Genomic DNA, 19,465 nt, shown 5'->3' with positions numbered 1-19,465 from the left:
TAATTTTAAGGAGCTTTCTTTCATTGGCTTATAATGTGGAAAAAGTGTACAGAAAGAGATGCTTTTTCTCTTTTGCTTATAATACCAGTTCTGGACAATTCTAATAGGTTTGAATGGTGGCAGGTGTGGAGGTAGATAAAAGGAAGTAAAATTGTACAGGTTACTACGTATCAGGCATAACGGAATACATTGGCTCCCACCTTAAAATAGCTTTAAGGTAATAAGATTAGAATATATTTCATAAGGGATAAGATTATCAAAATGTACCACCTTTCCCCCAAGATCGGGATCATCATGTTCAGTAATTACTTGCAGTAACAAGAGTTGTTCCCATGGCCTTGTTCTTCCTGGAGGTCGAGTAGCTGGCTGCTTTGGGATCAGAAAGCCAGAGGTCTTTGGCAGATCCACTGGAATTGTTTTTTTAAGGTAAAGGTAAAGGTTCCCCCGCACATGCGTGCTAATCGTTTCCAACTCTAGGGGCCGGTGCTCATCTCCGTTTCAAAGCTGAAGAGCCAGCGCTTGTCCGAGGACGTCTCCGTGGTCGTGGCTGGCATGGCTAGATGCCAAAGGTGCACGGAATGCTGTTACCTTCCCACCGTAGTGGTCCCTATTTCTCTACTTGCATTTTTACGTGCTTTTGAACTGCTAGGTTGGCAGAAGCTGGGATGAGTAACAGGCGTTCACTATGTTACGCGGCACTCGGGATTCGACCCACCAGACTGCCGACCTGATCGACAAGCTCAGCGTTCTAACCCACTGAACCACCACATCCCATAATGACAGGGAAATAAAAGGGGCTTCAAAAGGAGCCAAAATTTGGTCATAGGCTGTAGTTGCACAGTGTTTATATAAGCAGACAGGAAGGGCTATAAAGTCCTTAATTATCTAATTAATACAGAATGATAACATGTATTTGAAAACTACTATGAACTATTGTTCTACTATGAACTATTGTTCTAGAGGAGGCCTCATTCTTAGGGTTCATGTACTGATTGTTTGTTTCAGTCATTGAGCCTCGGATCCGAAGATCTTAGGTTGCTGGTTTGAAGAAGACATCAGATCAAGGTTTTGAAACATGTCTTTCATGACAGCTACCCTAGAACAGCATTCACCTCAGTATTAAATACTTTGAGTAGCAGTAGTTATCTGGAGTTTTTGAGAAGCATTTCCCCTTATCTAAAGAAACTGAAGCTCCTACGTTCCATTTGTCTACTAATAAGCTGTATTTGTCCTTCAAGACATATGTAGATGAGCAAGGAATAGAGAATGTATTATTTCCATCATAGGAATGTTTTCCAAAAAAATAGTTTTCCTATAGTTTTGGAAACACATGCATTCATTGAGAAATAGAGTCACTGAGTTACTGCATTAATTTCCGTACTGTGTTCTGGAAAACAGAAATTATTGGATTGATCCAAATGTGTTGGAGACAATTGGCAGTAATATGAAAGATGTTTAAGTCAACAAGACCAGCTAAGATCTCTCTCTCTCTCCCCCTCTCTCTCTTCCCTCCCTCCCTCCACCCTTTCTTTCTCTGTAGATTAATCAAGACAAGTCCTGAATTGGTGGAGGCTTGCACATGGTTTCCAGAATCCTATGTGATTTATCCAACCAATTTAAAGACACCTGTAGCTCCAGCTGAGAATGGGCTTCATCATCTGATAAACAACACAAGAACAGATGAAAGAGAAGTCTTTCTGTCATCCTATCAGAAGAGGAAAGAGAGTGGAGAAGGAAATGTATGGATAGCCAAATCTTCAGCAGGAGCCAAAGGTTAATTTCTGACAGACTCTGGAATGCATTACTTTTATTTGTGTAGGGTTTTTTATTTATCCAAGAGAAGTTAGGGAGCTATGGAGTATAAAAACCATGGCTTATTAATAAAAAAAGATCCCATATTCAAATTCCAACTTTGGTATTCAATTACTGATTGGCTTTGATTCAGACATATTCCGGCTTCCATGGGCAAAGTAGTACTTTAAGCTAAGCCACAATGTGGTGTTTGTTTTGTTTTATACCTAGTGTGTCACATGAGCTCAACTGTTGCATTTTTCAGTCAAAATTTTGGGCTTTTGGGGATACATTAGCAATTGTGGCCTGTTTGACAAACCATGGTACAGCTTGATATGCAAAGTCAGCCAGGATTGTGTGCTGGGAGGCAGGCAGAATTTGATTAAAATTGATGGAGAAAATGTACAGAATCTGGAAAAAGAGATTGATACTAAAGCCAACTTAAAATTATTCCCTTCCCCCGAGATCAAATATTGTGTAGTAGCTTTCTTGCAGATCTGTTGAGACCAGACCACAACTTCACTGACAAAGATTGTTGTGTGAGAAAAGTAATCCAGCCTACTTTTTGGGGCCCAGTAACTGCTTTATTACTATACCAGCAGCCTAGAAAACTGATTTTTTTTGCAGATCTTTCATTACCTGGCTAGGTAACATCTTCAGTGCTAGAAGAGAGTAGGGCTTGCTCTCTGTTTATATACAGAGCTTGCCCTGTCAGTATTGGTGTGGGTGTATTTTTCTCTTTGGTACTTCCTTGATTTCAGCTATGCTCCACCCAGGTAATAAAATACCTACAAGAAAACAGTCAAGTCCAGAGAGGACCAAGGACCCCACAGTTCAACCCTGAGTTATTCTCCTATTTTCTGTCTTCTATTGATATTAAACTCCAAAGATGTTTTGAGTTACAATTCTAAGAATGCTAGGGTTGGATTGTTGATATTTTATTTAGTACTTCTCTGTCCAACCCTTTTGTTTTCTTTAATTAGGTGAAGGAATTCTTATTTCTTCAGAGGCTACTGAACTTCTGGATTTTATAGATAATCAAGGACAAGTGCATGTGATTCAAAAATACTTGGAGAAGCCTATGCTCTTAGAACCAGGCCATCGCAAATTTGATATTAGGTAATGATTTGCTTTTAAAAAAATATTTTGTATCTGAGGTGCTTCTCATTAATTTTCTGTCAATTTAGGTTTGTTCAAATGCAGTGGATATCTGCATTTGTATTCTTTTTTTACTTTTATGTAAATATTTTTAATTCACTTTAATTTCCACACATTGTCAAATATTTGTTATTAAATCTGATTCTTCTGATGTGAAATTGTAGTATCTAACTTTGGTTTTTGTTTTCTTTAAAAAACCTATACACTGTAATATGTTGTTTTTCTAACTTTTAGAAGTTGGGTCCTAGTGGATCATCAGTATAGTATCTACCTCTACAGAGAAGGTGTTCTACGGACCTCTTCAGAAGCTTATAATAGTGCTAATTTCCTGGACAAAACCTGTCATTTGACCAATCACTGCATACAGAAAGAGTATTCTAAAAACTATGGGAGATATGAAGAAGGGAATGAAATGTTTTTTGGAGAGTTTAATCAGTACCTGGTGAATACTTTGAACGTTACTTTAGAAAATACAATCTTACTGCAAGTCAAAAATATAATAAGGTATGTATTGGTCTTTCATTTTCATCCCAGCCTACCTGCAAAAAAAGCAAAAGCTTTTTTGCACAATTATTCACATATTATCTGCACTATAACAACCTGAGACTAGAAGCCAAGAGGAACTGTATGGCCAAAGATGCTCTCTGGAGGCTATGTGAAGTCTCCCTTGGAATTTGAATAGTGAATGTCTCAGAGAATGGAGAAAAGGGACAGGAATTTTCCAGGCTCTCTCCCTCTCCCCCCCTCCCTCTCCCCCCTCTGTCTCTCTCTCTCACACACACAGTCTTCCTCTATTTGCAGTGACATTTAATATATACAGGGGCTTTAGCTCCTTTTTTTGCTACATGAAAACAATTAGCAGTGGGCTAATGCCTCCTTAAGTAACACCAGCTGCCTGCAATTAGTGGAGGTTTGAGTCCCACCAGGCTCAAGGTTGACTCAGCCTTCCATCCTTCCGAGGTAGGTAAAATGAGGACCCAGATTGTTGGGGGCAATTAAGCTGACTTTGTAATAATGCCGCTTGGGGTGTGTGTGTGTGTGAAAGCCCTAATAAGCAGGCATATACATAGAATGAAGGCTACTGCTAAGCTTGTAAGCCGCCCTGAGTCTTCGGAGAAGGGCGGGATATAAATGGAATTTAAAAAAAAAATTCTAGGAATACCCAACAATTTCCTTCTCCATTACAGGTAGTCCTCGAATTATGACCACAATTGAGCCCCAAATTTCTGTTGCTAAGTGAGACAGCCTTAAGTAAGTTTCATCCCATTGTATGACCTTTCTTGCCACAATTGTTAAATGAAACACAGTAGTTGTTAGTAACATAGTTGTTAAGTGAATCTGGCTTCCCCATTGACTTAGCTTGTCACAAATGGTGATACATGATCCTGGGGCACCGCAACCATCGTAAATACATACCGGTTGCCAATTGTCCGAATTTTGATCATGTAACCATGGTGATGCTGCAGTGGTTGTAAGTGTGAAAAAGATCATAAGTAACTTTTTTCACTGTTGTTAATTTCAAACGGTCACTAAACAAATGGTTGTAAGTTGAGAACTACCTGTAATTAATGTTTCTACCGTTTTGTATGTTTATGACATAAGGCAAGTTTAAGCAGGCACAAAGCTTCTAGGTGTCTATTCTATAGCAAGCCTGCTTTCAGGAAAACATCCTTAATGTGTATCATTAGGATGACTTGCATCATGTTAAGTCCATTACCTGCCACGGAATGCTGCTTGCAAACATTTATGCTAAAGTGAAAAGTTTAAAAATTTAATACACTTAGTACAATGTAAAAATTTAATACAGTTTAATACAATTTAAAAAGTTTTAAAATGTAATACAATTCCTAAAATAAAACAGGAAGTTAAAAACGCTAACCATGTCAGCTGGAAAGCTTACAGCTTGGGCTCAAGACCTGAGTGCTGTGTAACGGAGTGAGCTCCCATTACTTGGCCCAGCTCCTGCCCACCTAGCAGTTCGAAAGCATATAAATGCGAGTAGATAAATAGGTACCACTTTAGTGGGAAGCATTTCGTACATCATGGCATGTAGTCATGCTGGCCCTATAGGACCAGCAAAAGGGTCTTCGGACAATGCTGGCTCCCTCGGCTAAGAAATAGATATGAGCTGGACAGGGGAAACCTTTACCTTTACTTTAGATAATCTATAAGAGAATTTGGCTTATCTTAACTGTCTGTCGGGGAAAAACCCCTCCATTGATAGTTTTATTGTATGCTTTGCTAATTTTGGACAGTGTAGATTTTTAAACATGAATACAAAATCATTTAAAATCCTACTTGTTGGGCTCCAGATATGCTGGACCACAACTTCCACAATTTCCCACCACCTTGACCAGTGCAGTTATATGGAGTGAAATACAAAACAACTGAGAAACGGGTCCTGGAAAGCAGCCATAAATACTTAACTGTTCACACAACATACTGAGTCAAAACTATAAAACTACATTATGGATTTAATGCAATCTGTGAATCTGTTCAGTGAGTAAATTCCACCATCTAGTCCTTCCCAGTGCCTTTACTGTTATTTTAAGCAAAGATATTCAGTATTGGCATTTCTTTTTAGTACCTTATTATTCAATTTAAGTATTGTAGGTGTTGGGCAAAGCATAATTTAAAATAATTCAGTGATGGGATATTTCATTCTATTCACAGAAGCTGCCTTATGTGTATAGAACCTGCTATCAGTACCAAACATCTTCATTATCAGAGTTTCCAGCTCTTTGGTTTTGATTTCATGGTGGATGAGGACTTGAAAGTTTGGCTAATTGAAGTCAATGGTGCTCCTGCATGTGCCCAGTAAGCATCCTTTTAAATGTCCCCTTGAATATGTGAATGGTGCCATAATATGTTCCTTGGATTTTATTGTAAAACTGTTGTGAACTGATAAGACTGTCCATAGCCAGTCTTTGGATAGGTGAACCATAAATTCTAGCTTTTTTTCCTTTCCCTCCTTACTGGGATTTATCTCATCTCATCTTTATTATTCTACGTGGCTTACAAAATTAAGCAATAGCAAACACCCCCCCCCCCAAATATAATAACCGTAGAAGCATAAAAAGTTTAAAAATTTAAAAAAAATTAGAAATCACAGTACAGTCAATGGGAGACCACAATCTATTCAGGAACAGTATAACCATTTTACTATTGTACTGCTTTGCACCACCATCTGTTCCCCAGACCAGAGGGCAAAGCCATGTCTTCAGGCCTTCTGGAAGGCCATCATTCAAGGTTGCTGTCATGGTTCCAATAGATGAGACCAGTAAAAGTAGAATTCCCAAGACAAGAGGTTTCCTTAAAGAACGTTTATCGGCACAGTCAAAAGTGAAACCAAGTCTGGAGTTCTCTCCAAAGCGTGACAATGTTACAAAGTTGAACTTCCTACCCCAGCACTATGTAATCAACTATGTTCCCCAATAGAATACTTTGGCGGGCTTTCTAACAGAAGGGTCAGCCCGCCAAAAGTCAGGCAGCAATGACCTTGGTTCCCACGGGACAGAATATTGTTTAGTCTAACATTGAAACCATCCATCCTTCCTCCCAGTACTGTGGCAACCGAAAATGAACAAAAATGGCTTCAGCCAAGATCGTTGCAATGTTGACAGTTGCATTCTTATACAACTGCCAAGGTCGAAGTGTTATAATCTACCCTACTCATGCCTATCTTGGATATTCCTTCTTCCCTTAAAACAGGCATGTCAAACTGCCAGCCCACAGGCCGGATGAGTCACGACGAAACTGCACCCACCCCATTGCCGGCAATGGGGAAAAAGTCACGCTACATCGCGCGACGTCACATGACGTCACGAGTTTGACATGCCTGCCTTAAAATGATCTAATTTTTTTTCTTCCCTGGTGCTCCAAGCAGCCCTGGTGAGATGGCTTTAAATGTTTTGCACTGCCCCAAATATTTATTTGTGTTGGGAATGGCCTGGTTGTTGCTTCTGCTCATTCTAGATAAGGTTATCAGAAAAGGAGATGGCCAACTGGGAAACCTTCTGCCTGGACAATCCTAAATTATCTCTTCTTACTTCTGGGGAAGAGATAAGTTGGGCAAATAGAACTATGCTATTGTCAGTAATACTGTAATTTAGTGGATCTACATACTTTATGCTTTCTTATGTTTGTTTTATGCTAGGGAGCTATGAAAAATAAGCAACGGAAGAGTTTTGGCTAAGGCACTGGGGGCCAAACCTGGGCCCTCCCCGGGCCGGATCCGGCCCGCGGGCCTTCTGTTTGACATGTCTGCGTTAGGGGCCGGAAGAGCCGCTGCGTGTTGTGGCTGGGAGACACTTTGCCAGAGGGGAAGGAGCCCTGCAAGGTCTGGAACAGCGCCTGGGGGCCAAACCTGGGCCCTCCCCGGGCCGGATCCGGCCCGCGGGCCTTGTGTTTGACATGTCTGGGCTAAGGAATACATAGGAAGGACTTAATGTAGGAAGGAGCCTTTTTTCTACTGGTTCATCTTTCCCTAAAACTAATCAGCAACTATTTCTCAGTGTATGGTGGCAGGGAGATATTTTACTGCCCTGCACTGTGAGATTGACAGTGTCTTCTGAATATAGAACATATACAAAATAATATTCTACCATTGTTCTTGGAATCACCTAAAAGTAGAGGAAAATAAATACAAGTTTGAGGAACTTACAGAAATCTGAATAAAGACTTATTGGAAAGCAAATGATCTCCATTTGTGGCATCTGCATGAATAGATTACTTTCTTTTGCTTCCAAGTCACTGCTTTTAGATCTTTTCCTGCTGGCAGTATTTGCAGGCTGAAGCTCAAAGGAAACCACAACTGTTGCATACTTATGAAAGGAAATCCAGTGTAATCCCTTGAAATGCAAAAGGATCAATTCATAAAGGCTCCTCCAGTGATACAATTTTATTTACCATTCCCTTCTCAAGTTTCCCCTACTTCACTGGAAAACTAATTGAAAGCTGTTCTTGCCTTCCCCTGTCAAAGTGGAGAAAGATGCGGTCAGCAACTATTAACCCTCTTTTGTGACAAAGAGCTCAGTTAATATCAAAAGATACTAGCATTTCATGTCTATTTGTAGTAGCTCAAGATGCTATTTTCAGCTAGTATCAGGAAAACAAATGGCCCAGTGATAAAGAAGCAAGTGTTTTGATGCATTCCTAGTTCCGTGGCCAGCACCTGCTGTCTGCGCATGTGTTTAATATTTTTTCTGGGATGGTTGTTGACTTTCATTTTGAATCCTTGCGAATGTTTGATTGATTGGGAACCTGAAAATTATTTTCCTTCCAACAAAATAACATCAAAAATCTTCATCTTTCAATTGAAATATAAAGACTTTATTCTGAGCCTACTTTAGATCAACTGATTAAAAATAATAATCGTAATGAAATTGAATGTAAACTGAGCTCTCAACCATGATGTCATTTCTTGTAATTGAATAAGTTTATTAATAATACAGTGTAACATATAGGTGGGTTTTTTAAAAAAAATAAATCAGGATATAGATAAACAGTAGAAGTGATTTTATCAATTTCTTATAGTAATATGATTTTAATCGCTGCAACATCCCAATGTCCATAGGATTTGGGGGGTTTTGCTCTCCAAAGGTAAAGAAAGGACTTTAAGAAGAAGCAATCCAGAGTCACTTTTGTCAGTCTCCAAGCCCAACTTGGAAAGTTTGGTTTCAGGAAGGCTCCAAAAGACTCACTGTGGAGCTTTTACATTGAGCTGGAGATCTGCTGAATTCTACACCCTCTTAATGCTCATTGATGGATTACATGCCATCAAGATGGCAGCAATGTGCTACAGCTGCTCCAAAAGCCAACACAATCCTAGTCTACATTAACAGAGGGATAGAATCGAGATCATGTCAGTGCCACTTTATAATGCATTGGTAAGACCACACTAGGAATATTGCATCTAGTTTTGCTCACCACAATATAAAAAGATGTTGAGACTAGAAAAGAGTGCAGAGAAGAGCAACAAGATGATTAGGGGAGGCTAAAACATATGAAGAATGGTTGTGGGAATTGGATATGCTTAGTTTAATGATAAGAAGGAGTAGGGGCGACATGATACAGTGTTCCCATATCTAGGAGGCTGCCATAAAGAAAAGGGGGGGGGTCAGCCTATTCTTCAAAGCACCTGAAAGCAAGACAAGGAGCAATAGCTGGAAATTAATCAAGTAGAGAACCAACCTAGAACTAAGGAGAAATTTCTTGACATTTAGAACAATTAATCAGTGGAACAACCTGCCTCCAGAGGTTGATGGTGTTCCAACACTGGAGGTTTTTAATAAGATATTGGACAACAATTTCTCTGAAATGATATAGGGTTTCCTGCTTGAGCCGGAGTTTGGACTAGAAGACCAGTTGCAAGGTCACTTGCAACTTTGCTGTTCTTCTGTTAAGATATTTAGTGGTCATAAAGATGGATCTTCTACAGGATGGTTGGTATCCTGCCTGGCCCTTTAGATCATCTAGTGTTGCATCCATCACCACTATAATCAAGTCCAACTGCCTTGAATCTGAATGATTCCTCTGCAAGGAAAGGGTTTTGAAAAAAGTCAGGACAAAGATGGAGAAATACAGATGACTCTAACATCACTTTTGCCCTTTGACAGAAGTCCAGCACATATTGGCTTTCTTGGAGCCCCTGGCATAAGAGGCCTCCAGGGACAGGTATTGGATAGCCCTGCCTATAGTTCTAACTGCAGTTTATGAAGCGGTGAAAAATAAAGTAACATATGTGCTTAAGTTAGGAGCACAAAAGCAATGATCTAACAGTTGGGATCCATTTTTGTCTTCTGGGAGAGGTTAATTCTTGTCTCCTATGGAGGAAAACAAATCCACCCTTAAAATCTATGAACATCTGCTGTAGCTTTCAGGAAGAACGAAGGAAGTTTCTGAGCATGATCAAAATCAGTAAGACAATGGTCTTGGGAAATCAGTTTGTTGCCAGGGCCAAGACTGCAGTTATTCTGGATCAATGTTTGAGACTTTAATCGGTATTTTAAAAGCATAATTTGAATTACTGTTTTCCACTTTTGGTTTTTAGGAAACTTTATGCAGAGCTTTGTCAAGGGATCGTGGATATAGCCATCTCTTGCATCTTTCCTCTGAATGATACCATTCAAAAACAGAACCAACAATCTGTATTTATAAAGTTGTCATAATTAAGATAAAATGAACACATTGGAAAGCTTCCACCTGTTCGAATCCAGGGAAGACCAAGAAACACTGAACATTGCATCTGCACATCTTGCCCAAAAGAAGGGAAAAAGTGGCATAATTTTTTAATTTCAGAAGAGGAACATTTCAAAGGAAAGCCCCCGATTAACCAAAAAGCTTTCATCAACTCTAAATGTTTTAAAGCATTGTTTCAATAACAAATCCTGTAACCGAAGCCAATCTTTATGTTCGAGGACAACATAATCATTTTTTAAATGTCAGCAAAATCAGGGGTATGATCAAGTCTTGTCTTTATCTTTTTCCTTCTAATTTAATCAGTTGTTTTAGCAAATGCAAGTATCAGTATCCTTGAGAGACTGAAGATTTTTCCACTAAGAGTTGTGGACTTTTTCTTTCTTTACTTGCTGCAGTTCTAGTGCCTTAGCTTTGTTCCTAACAACTCTCCTAATTTGTTTTGTTTGTACAATATTGATTTTACACTAAAAAGATGCCCTATTTTGCATGGTATGAAGTTTCTTCAGTATCTTTGCCATTATATATATATTGTGTGTTATTTTTTTTAAAAAAGTATGTTCTTTGTCAGAAACTAACTGTACGAGACTGCAAAACTATCCTTTTTTTCTGACAAGCTGGCACAATTCCAAAATCTTATTATATTTTTGTTTTTTTAAAAAAATCTCATCCCTTTGCTTTTTACCTCATGGAAATACTTCTGAGATACTGAAAGGGAAGCTTTTAAAGGGCCTTGATCCTTCCCTTGTTCCACAAATATTGGTTGAATTCATGCATTGCACTGACAATGATGTGTGAATGCACCCAGTAAGGCATCATAATACATGTAAACCAGGCCATTAGGTTTTATTCAATAAACCATGCTTAAATTTGGGGTTAAGTAAGCATAGCCATTGTACCTCAGTTCGCTTGGCATAGCAAAACAATGGTTTGGTTGTTGAAGTCCACATTATTCCATCTCTTTCTATTATTTGTGAATTCATATTCCCTTTCTAATTTGTCCAATCTGAGTAAACTGATGCTAATCTCATCCACGGTAACTGAGTCCAAATCACAACTAAAAATCCAGTTAAAACCATGTGCAGGAAGCAAAGTGATACTAGAGTAGATCATAGTTCAAGGGAAGGTTCATTCCTGTCTCCCAAATAAGTGGCAGGGCAATTGTTTTATCCCAGTTCTGCATTTCTTGCCAGCCTTAATTAATCCCAATATAATACAGTTGGTTCAGGTATCGTACTACGCTAAAGTTTGTTACTACATCACAATTGGTTGGTTTGCATAAGCTGAGCCAAATGAAACAAGCTAAATAATGGCTTAGCATATTTTAATTGAAAGCCACTTTGAATGTTTTGTCTTATTGGAAAAGTGGTGTACAACACTGAATAAATTGTACCATGCATGAACTTCAGCCGATATGCATTAGCAATCAACAAGTAGAGACCCTTCACTCAGAACCAGCTTTCTCTCTATTGCTCCCCTAGAGAAAAAGAATACATAGAAGAAGAATGGCTAGATCTAAGGAACTTACTGTCAGTCCGTAGGAAGAGAATGGAGTCTGGCATTTCATGTTTTCATTTCATTGGTCCTCTTCTAAAATGAGGGCTGACATGGATATGCAAACTTACCGTCAGCAACAATACACTCAATGAAGCAACATAACTGATTTTTTATAACCTATAACTGCAAAATATCCTTTCTCAATATTAAAATAGAACTTTCCCACAGCTATTTCATGCCTGACCTCCATAAATCGGGCATTCTCTTGTAATGAGAAGATAGCTTCTCCTTATCACTCTGACATAGTTTGCATATTTACAAAAGACACAGAATCCATGATCTTCCAATGCTAAAATTAACCATTTTATTTTAGTGTGTAATTTATTATATAAAAATTAACTGCCTCCTTGCAAGGCTGCTAGTTTCTGTCTTAAGCAAAACATGTTACTTACGCCAAGTGCAATGGGAAAAAAACATACTAAAATATTTAAGGCAAGAATTCTCTTAATATTCAAAGAGGTAGACAAAATAGTTCAGATTATATTACTACACTATCATGATTCCTTGGGAAACATGAGGGTGTCACAAATATAGCTAACAGTGTACTGTAATCAGTCTACTATATAATCTGTTAGTGCCTTCAGAATGTTTAGCAGAAAAGGAGACACTGACTGCAGATGTATATCCTGAACTTATACATACTTACTTACAAATAAGTTCAGTAATTTGAAACTTGCTTTACCTACGGGTACTTGAATCATATAGCCTTATGCTGGAAATTCAGGAAGCCAAAACACACTTTGCTAATATTTCTTGTTAAGATCATTAGACTCATTATATAAATAAATTGTTGTTCTAGATACCACTGCATGTTGCATGCTATAATAGTTTATGTCAAAGCTGTAGGACAGCTTTATAACTTGGTAAAATGAAATAAAATTAGCCATTTGTCAGTGGACCAATGAGCATGATGTGGCAGATGTAAACCACCAGTTAAAAGTCTTTCTTCTATTGAAGTCAAAAAAAGAAGATTGATTGGATATTGGGAATTGTTGGAAGACAATTACAGTATTACTCTTAATTGTTACATTCATAAGGTATCAATCCTACTGTACTCAGACTGACTCAGATTGGATGGGAATTACAATAGTACTACTATTATGTATATTCATGGAGTATAAATTGTGTTGTTCTTATATTGACTAACATAGGCTTATGCTTAAAATTTGCAGTTACATTCCCAAGAAGGTAGAAGAAATTCAACTAAACCCATTAGGATTAAACCAAGGAGAAATGTTGGATCAGAATGGTAATCTGATTAATTATAATAGAGTAGAAAAAAAAGGTTTACACACAAGAGAATGCAGTCCTGGACAGAATTCATGGAGGGCCACACATTAGACTGATAGAGACAAGGAATTGGCAGGGCCAAGCAAAAAACTATCCCAGCCAGTCTTTCTCAACCTTGACAATTTTAAGACGTGTGGACTTCAACTCCCAGAATTCCCCTTGAATACCAAGCTTTTGACTGATTAGCTTGCAAGTACATACTCCGAATATAATGAAATAATGTTGGCCTAATATAAATTAGGTATGTGGAATGCTTGCAAACATACAGTATTTCTAAGGGATGGGAATATTCATGATTTTTGCTTGTCACAGTTTTTTTTCAGCTGAGGATGTTCACTTTGGCATGTTTATTTGACATTAAATGAATCGAGAGAAAGGAGTATATGTTTGCCACCTTGAATTATTTGCTAAACTAATAAAAGTGGGATAAAAATGAATGAAATCCATAATTTTTAAATGTGATAGGAAACCAAACTAGGTAATGTCCTGAGTTTTTATGCAATGTCCTAAGTTTACTAGGTAAGTTTAATTTGAGAATTGATATCTTGAGGGACACCCTTCAGCTGCTCAGTTCTTGTTTGCAATTAGTAACTGTATTGGCATCCAGGTTTCCTTAGGATATGCCTCATTTTACATAGTAGATGCTGAAATGTTAGTGTTCATGTTTCTTAAAAAATAACATACTTTTCTGTTTATTGTTACCACAGTCACATCTGTTTGTCCATTAATTATAATTTTCCCCTTATTTTTATAGTGTTATTTCAATGGCGGAGGCAGGATGTAACTGTCAGTAAAAACACTATGATTTTCTTGAATTATAATTATTTGCATTCAGTCCTTGCACAGGCAAAAAAAATGCAATGCAATGTTATTTTTCTTTATATATATGTTGTATAAATTAAGGCAGCAAGCAAAATTTAAGCTATACACAGGATAACTTTGGAAAGAATTCATACATGCAGAATTTACTTTTAACTTTTGGACTCCATGTTTAATATTGTGAGTATTTGGGAAAGCCTTATATAGGAATATTAAAATAGCACACCTGATTATTTAAAACAAAATCTCTTAAAAGGGCTGTATTCCACCTTAAGCAATTGTCTGTATGACCTGATATTGGGTATATATTTTACAATATCTGATTTGTGTGTCTTTCATAATGTGATGGAATCATGCATGCTAGTATTTATTAGGCAGTGAAAATCCTCTGGTCAGTAGATTTATTCCAACAGAATTAGGGAACTACAGTCCTTCAAAGCATTAAGTAGTAAACGCACTAAACTATAAATACTCATATAGTCAGAACATTTGTTCTATAAAGTGATTGAAATTTGTATACTAGATACTGGCAAAAATATTATCTTAAATATGAAAGTTTGTTCAAGAATGGATAAATGAATGAACCACATTTGTTTCTATAACAAACATAAAAAATGAGTGTGTGTGTTATGTTCAAATGTTCATGTACAATATCCAGATATTTTGGTAATGCTTTGACAATGATGGGGATAGAAATTCTGAATACAGCAGTTGCTGCTAGAGAAACATGGACAACTGCCAATTAAATAAGTAAAAACATAAGTACATAAGCCCAATCATTTCAAGAATAAAGCACTAGTGGTAAGATGATATATCTATGCCAGTTATTTCTGTCTTAAATACAGCTGCACTGCAAGATTTGTTAATGTCATTTTATTTAATTATACGGAGCCCCCCCTCCCCGAAGACATGATACTAAGTTTCCATGAAGCATCAGTGTTTTGCAGAAGATTTGATAACATATTAAAAGAGTAAAACAGGTCATTTCAGTTCTTTTGGAGATGTTTCAAGGTCAAAACACTCTCCAAATACTTGAAACAAATATTTCAGATTTGTAATTTTAAAAAAAGCTTTGCACACTGAAATGATTCAGCTCTTTGAACATGCACAATTCTTTTAAGCAATCAATTGCATACCAATGTATTTTGCTGGTGGACTAATGGGCACAATGTGACACAAACATTATTTGTACAGTGGATCTTTCTCTTTCGTTCCATTCCACTCTGGTGGGGCTATCCAAATCTCTACAGATTCCCTCAGCCCTATAGAAGAATTGGAAGGAGTGGGTGAGAAGCATTTGGGAATTTGCATGCAAAAGAGGAGCAGTAGATAAAAGAAAATATCCACCCAATATCCCTCCAAATAGGATGGTGATACTGAAAAAAGAATAATTTTTAAAATTACAAAGATTTTTGAAATACACATGGCACCAAACTACAATTCTATGGATATCTATGTGGAATGAACTCCCCATGTCTTTCTTCAAAAATAAGCATCCATAAGACTGAACTGTTATTCATAGGTTGACATCAGATTTGTTTCCACTAATTACCTTTTTTGAACTGGTTTTGCTTTGTTTAATAGTATATGTGGGGTCCTCTGACTGATGTCTGCAGATGGAAAAGACTTGGACAGAAAATGGCCATGGATTAATAACAGACTATTACAAAACCAAAGATAGTTTTAATTAATTTTAGTAAGTAATTTTCTAATCATTGCTTCTTAATCATGATTAAGCCTTCAACAAATTGGTGAAGACAGTGAATTCTAGTCCTGTCTTAGGCACAAAGCCACCTGCCTGACCTTGGGCTGGTTGCACTCTACCACTCCCCAAATCTTGCCAAAAACCCTCCTGCAGAGATGAGTCCAAGCAGCTGACAGGAGTCAAGGCATACCTGTGCACACAATGCACATCAAAGCCTTCCCTTATTGTAGACCACCTACTGGATTTCTAATTTTTCCAAGTACATGCATATCCTGCCTTTCATCTAGGAACTCAAGGTAGCATGTGCATCATCCCTTTCTTCCTGTCAGAACTAAGAGTGCCTTGTTGGCCCAAAGTCCCTCAGCATTTGTGTTTCAGGGCAGATTTGAATCAAAGTCTCCCTGATCTTAGTGCAAAAAAATTACCACTACACCACAGTTTTACTAAGATGATGAAGGTATAACTACTTCTTGATGAATCAAATGGCAAATATTTAAAATAATCTCTCCTACAATGTGACAGAAACCAACAAATAAAAAGCTTTTCTTTCCTCCTTCGGATTTTTTCTACTTGGGGTGTGTGTGTGTGTGATGAGTTTAATTTAATTTAATTTAATAATATTTATATACCGCCCTTCTCCCTGAGGACTCAGGGCGGTTCACAGGGCAGAATAAAATACTAAATACAAACGTTAAAACAAGATTAAATAATTGCCCATATTAAAACAGTTGGAATCAAGTTCTAAAACACCAAATTAAAATTAAAACACAAGAATAAAAACCCCACCAATCCCCATCAGGCTAGGCCGGCTTGAACAAACAGAAACGTCTTGAGATCGCGACGAAAGGAGCGAAGATCGGGCGCCATCCGGAGCTCTACCGGTAGCTGATTCCACAGCTCCGGAGCGCCCACAGAGAAGGATCTCCCCCTGGGGACCACCAATCGACATTCTCTGATCGGTGGCACCCTGAGGAGGCCCTCTCTGTGGGAACGCAGAGTTATTTTTCACTAACAAGACAGTATTAGGCCCAGTTCTACCACCACTCCATTTTATTCTTATATTATAAGGTAAAAGAGAACCACTATATGTGCCTGACATGCAAAATGGTATGAGATTAAGCATATTAAATGAGTAGTGATGCAGACATAAGGTTACCGTAACCTTAAGTTACTGCTTTATTTGTAGAAAGATTGTTAGTTTATAATAGCTGTGCCAACAAGAATAAAATATATTGTGACTACAATTTTACCGGATTGCATACAGATCATTACTAACACGTTCATGCTGTTTCTGCCTCAGGCCTCCATATTACACTGTTTGAAAAAATTCAGAACTGAACACATACTACCTAAAGTTACATCATAATGATTTTTTAGGGTTGACCACAGAAAGTTATAGTGTGGTTGTATACATTTGTGACTGATGGAATATACTGTATGACTGTAAGCAATGCATGTATTGCTGATATTTATACTCAAACCTCTCTTAAATGAATTAAAATATAAAATCTGATTTTATTTGGATATGTATGTATGCAATTAAAGATATATTAAAATTTATAAAAACATAGGTACATACATCTAAATGACATAATTACCTTTTAAGAGCATTCTCTAATCCTCCTAAAAAGTTAGCTTTATGTTTTATTATTGTATTACCTTTTTAAACAGATGTGGCAATGCCACAAACTTCATAGTAAAAATGTAATTATATTTAATTACCTTCCTCTGATCCCACAGAATCATATTAGGTAGACAACTGATATTCTCAAACTAAACAGTCACTTCCTTAATAACAGATTCTGCTTGGTGTTCATTTAAGGTATGAACACTAATATAATTTAAATTGACTCCTTCCATCCTTCCTGTAGGCTATACTTCATCTATATATTACTGCACTATACTTACCCTGTTCTTGACAGAAATGCAATACATTTTTCTGCCTTTTCATTACATATGAAGCTATGCAACAAAATTTTATTGAATAATTTTATTTTACCTTTAGTTTTATAATTCATAGGCATTTTTTGCTTATTTAGCTAGCAAGTTTTTAAAATTACTCTAGTATTCAACAAAACAACTAGGGATTTAATTTATTTATGAATAACAAATATTCATAGAGTCAGGCAGCTTTATAAATATTTATATGAGGTTTATGAGGCACCCAACTCCATGGCAACCGTGAGTGGTTTACAACAATAAAAACATACAAAACCCATATAACAAAGGAAAAAATACCTGTCTATAAAAGAATTAGCAACCATCTCAACATACATAATCCAGTAGGAGACTTAGTACCCACTCTAACCCCAAGATATGGGAAGTGGGGAGCACAGTCATATTTGTAAATACTTTTTAAGTGGTTCTATTTTTAAAGGCTATAATAACAAAATCTAAAAAACATGACTCTCCCTCTTATATAAAAATAATCAATTTGCACAATCTTGAATTTCTGTCTCATTTCTTTCTCCACTTCAGAACTACGTTAGTGTTTAGATAAAGACTTTTTCGTGGCTACCTCTATATTGCTTTATACCTACTCTGAATTGAAAGGTTGCAGACATAGGGCTTTACCTAGATGTAAAACAAGAGAGGCAAGAGCAGAAGCACACACATTGGGGACATCAGAATAAACACTGCAGGAGAGTGCCCTCACTCACAAGTCTACTACTTGGGGATCAATAAAGATAGTATGTTCATGGCATTAAAAGTCTTTGAGAGATCAGGAAAAACCAGGATGGTTGTATTACCCTGGCTCCATCAGAAGTCATTAACAAGCACAAACAATGCTATCTCCATAATATACCTCAGTCGGAGACCTAACTAAGAATTACTGGGAATCAGACACCATTTACCTGTACATTTAATGAAGTATTATTATTAATTGAAAATAGTGTAGAAAATCCTAGAATCAGAAGTTTGAAAATTGTCTAGAACTGTTGAACTTTTAATGATTTCTTGAGGAAGAGGGGTACTATATAGCATCCCTTCCTTAAGGGGATTGACACAATGCATGAATTCAGCTACACATCATTTCCCAAGCAGCCTTCACTCACTATGAGGGCCATGAACCCAGTAAACAGGTGACTGGGTTCACCATACCAATGATTCTACTACCCAATTATACAGATTGGCAGGTTCTTGTACTCTGTTTTGTAGCTTCTAACATGTAATTCACGATAGTAGATAAATTATAGCTTTGTGTCTGGATTGTTTTGTGTTCTCTGTTGTTTCGTGTGAGTTTTGTGTTTGTACTTTTTCTTTTCTACATTTATACACATCATACTGTTCCCTTTCAGGATAAGAAACATTATGTAGAGCACGGAAAAGGAGTAAGACAAAAAAACCTGAACATATGAGGCAAGAAAAAGAAAACATAGCTACAACCACCACCATCCAATGCCTTTCTATTATACCAATCCTGCAGGTTTTCTTTGCAGCCATATCCCATTTAATTGCTTTATTCTATACCTGACTAGAAGGTGTCCTATGGCTTTATTAAATTTTGAAATGCATGTTTTTTCCACTGTTTTTGTTTTTCTTAGTAAAACATTGGACCAGTTTTTATTTTGCCCTGAAGACAAATCAGGTCTCCCTGTAGTGGTAAAAGCCATTTTTTGTGCTACCTGGGAACTCTCCATCAAAACAGTAGCACCATTTTCTGCTACTCCAAAGCAGGAAACGGAGTAGTCAGGTTGGCCTAAAATATTCATTTTACAGTTTAAAAAAAAAACCAGAAGAAAACCTCTTCCCCTTCCCTCCATATTGTGCCATCACAAATTAAAAGTCTTAACGTCCAGCTGTCAGAAAAGTGTCCTTCGTTATATTACTACTTCACGTCGTAATTTAATATACTACTCTATATGTGAGTACCCTCCACCTCTATTACTTGAAAAGTTGTGCCAATGCAAATTAAGTATAAAGATTTGACTGCTGATTTCCCCACCA

At 37.3% G+C, this 19,465-nt stretch overlaps 1 protein-coding gene across 2 annotated transcripts in view; it reads left to right on the top strand.

Annotated features, from left to right (window-relative positions):
* TTL (tubulin tyrosine ligase) overlaps window positions 1-14,782 on the top strand; it is a 26,248-nt gene extending 11,466 nt beyond the window's left edge. The window contains exons 3-7 of one of the 2 annotated variants that reach the window (XM_083350157.1): window positions 1,541-1,773; window positions 2,775-2,910; window positions 3,187-3,453; window positions 5,623-5,766; window positions 10,001-14,782. In XM_083350157.1, coding sequence (XP_083206283.1) covers window positions 1,541-1,773; window positions 2,775-2,910; window positions 3,187-3,453; window positions 5,623-5,766; window positions 10,001-10,118 — 898 coding nt within the window. In that variant the 3' untranslated portion in view covers window positions 10,119-14,782. Of the gene's footprint in view, window positions 1-1,540; window positions 1,774-2,774; window positions 2,911-3,183; window positions 3,454-5,622; window positions 5,767-10,000 lie in introns of both variants that reach the window. The other variant, XM_083350156.1, reaches the window with a different exon arrangement.
* Window positions 14,783-19,465: the final 4,683 nt, after the last annotated feature.

Source organism: Vipera ursinii (assembly GCF_947247035.1).
Source record: "Vipera ursinii genome assembly, chromosome: 1".
NCBI lineage: Eukaryota > Metazoa > Chordata > Lepidosauria > Squamata > Viperidae > Vipera > Vipera ursinii.
Note: the sequence above shows the minus strand (reverse complement) of the source record. Positions and strands in the feature narration are given on the sequence as shown.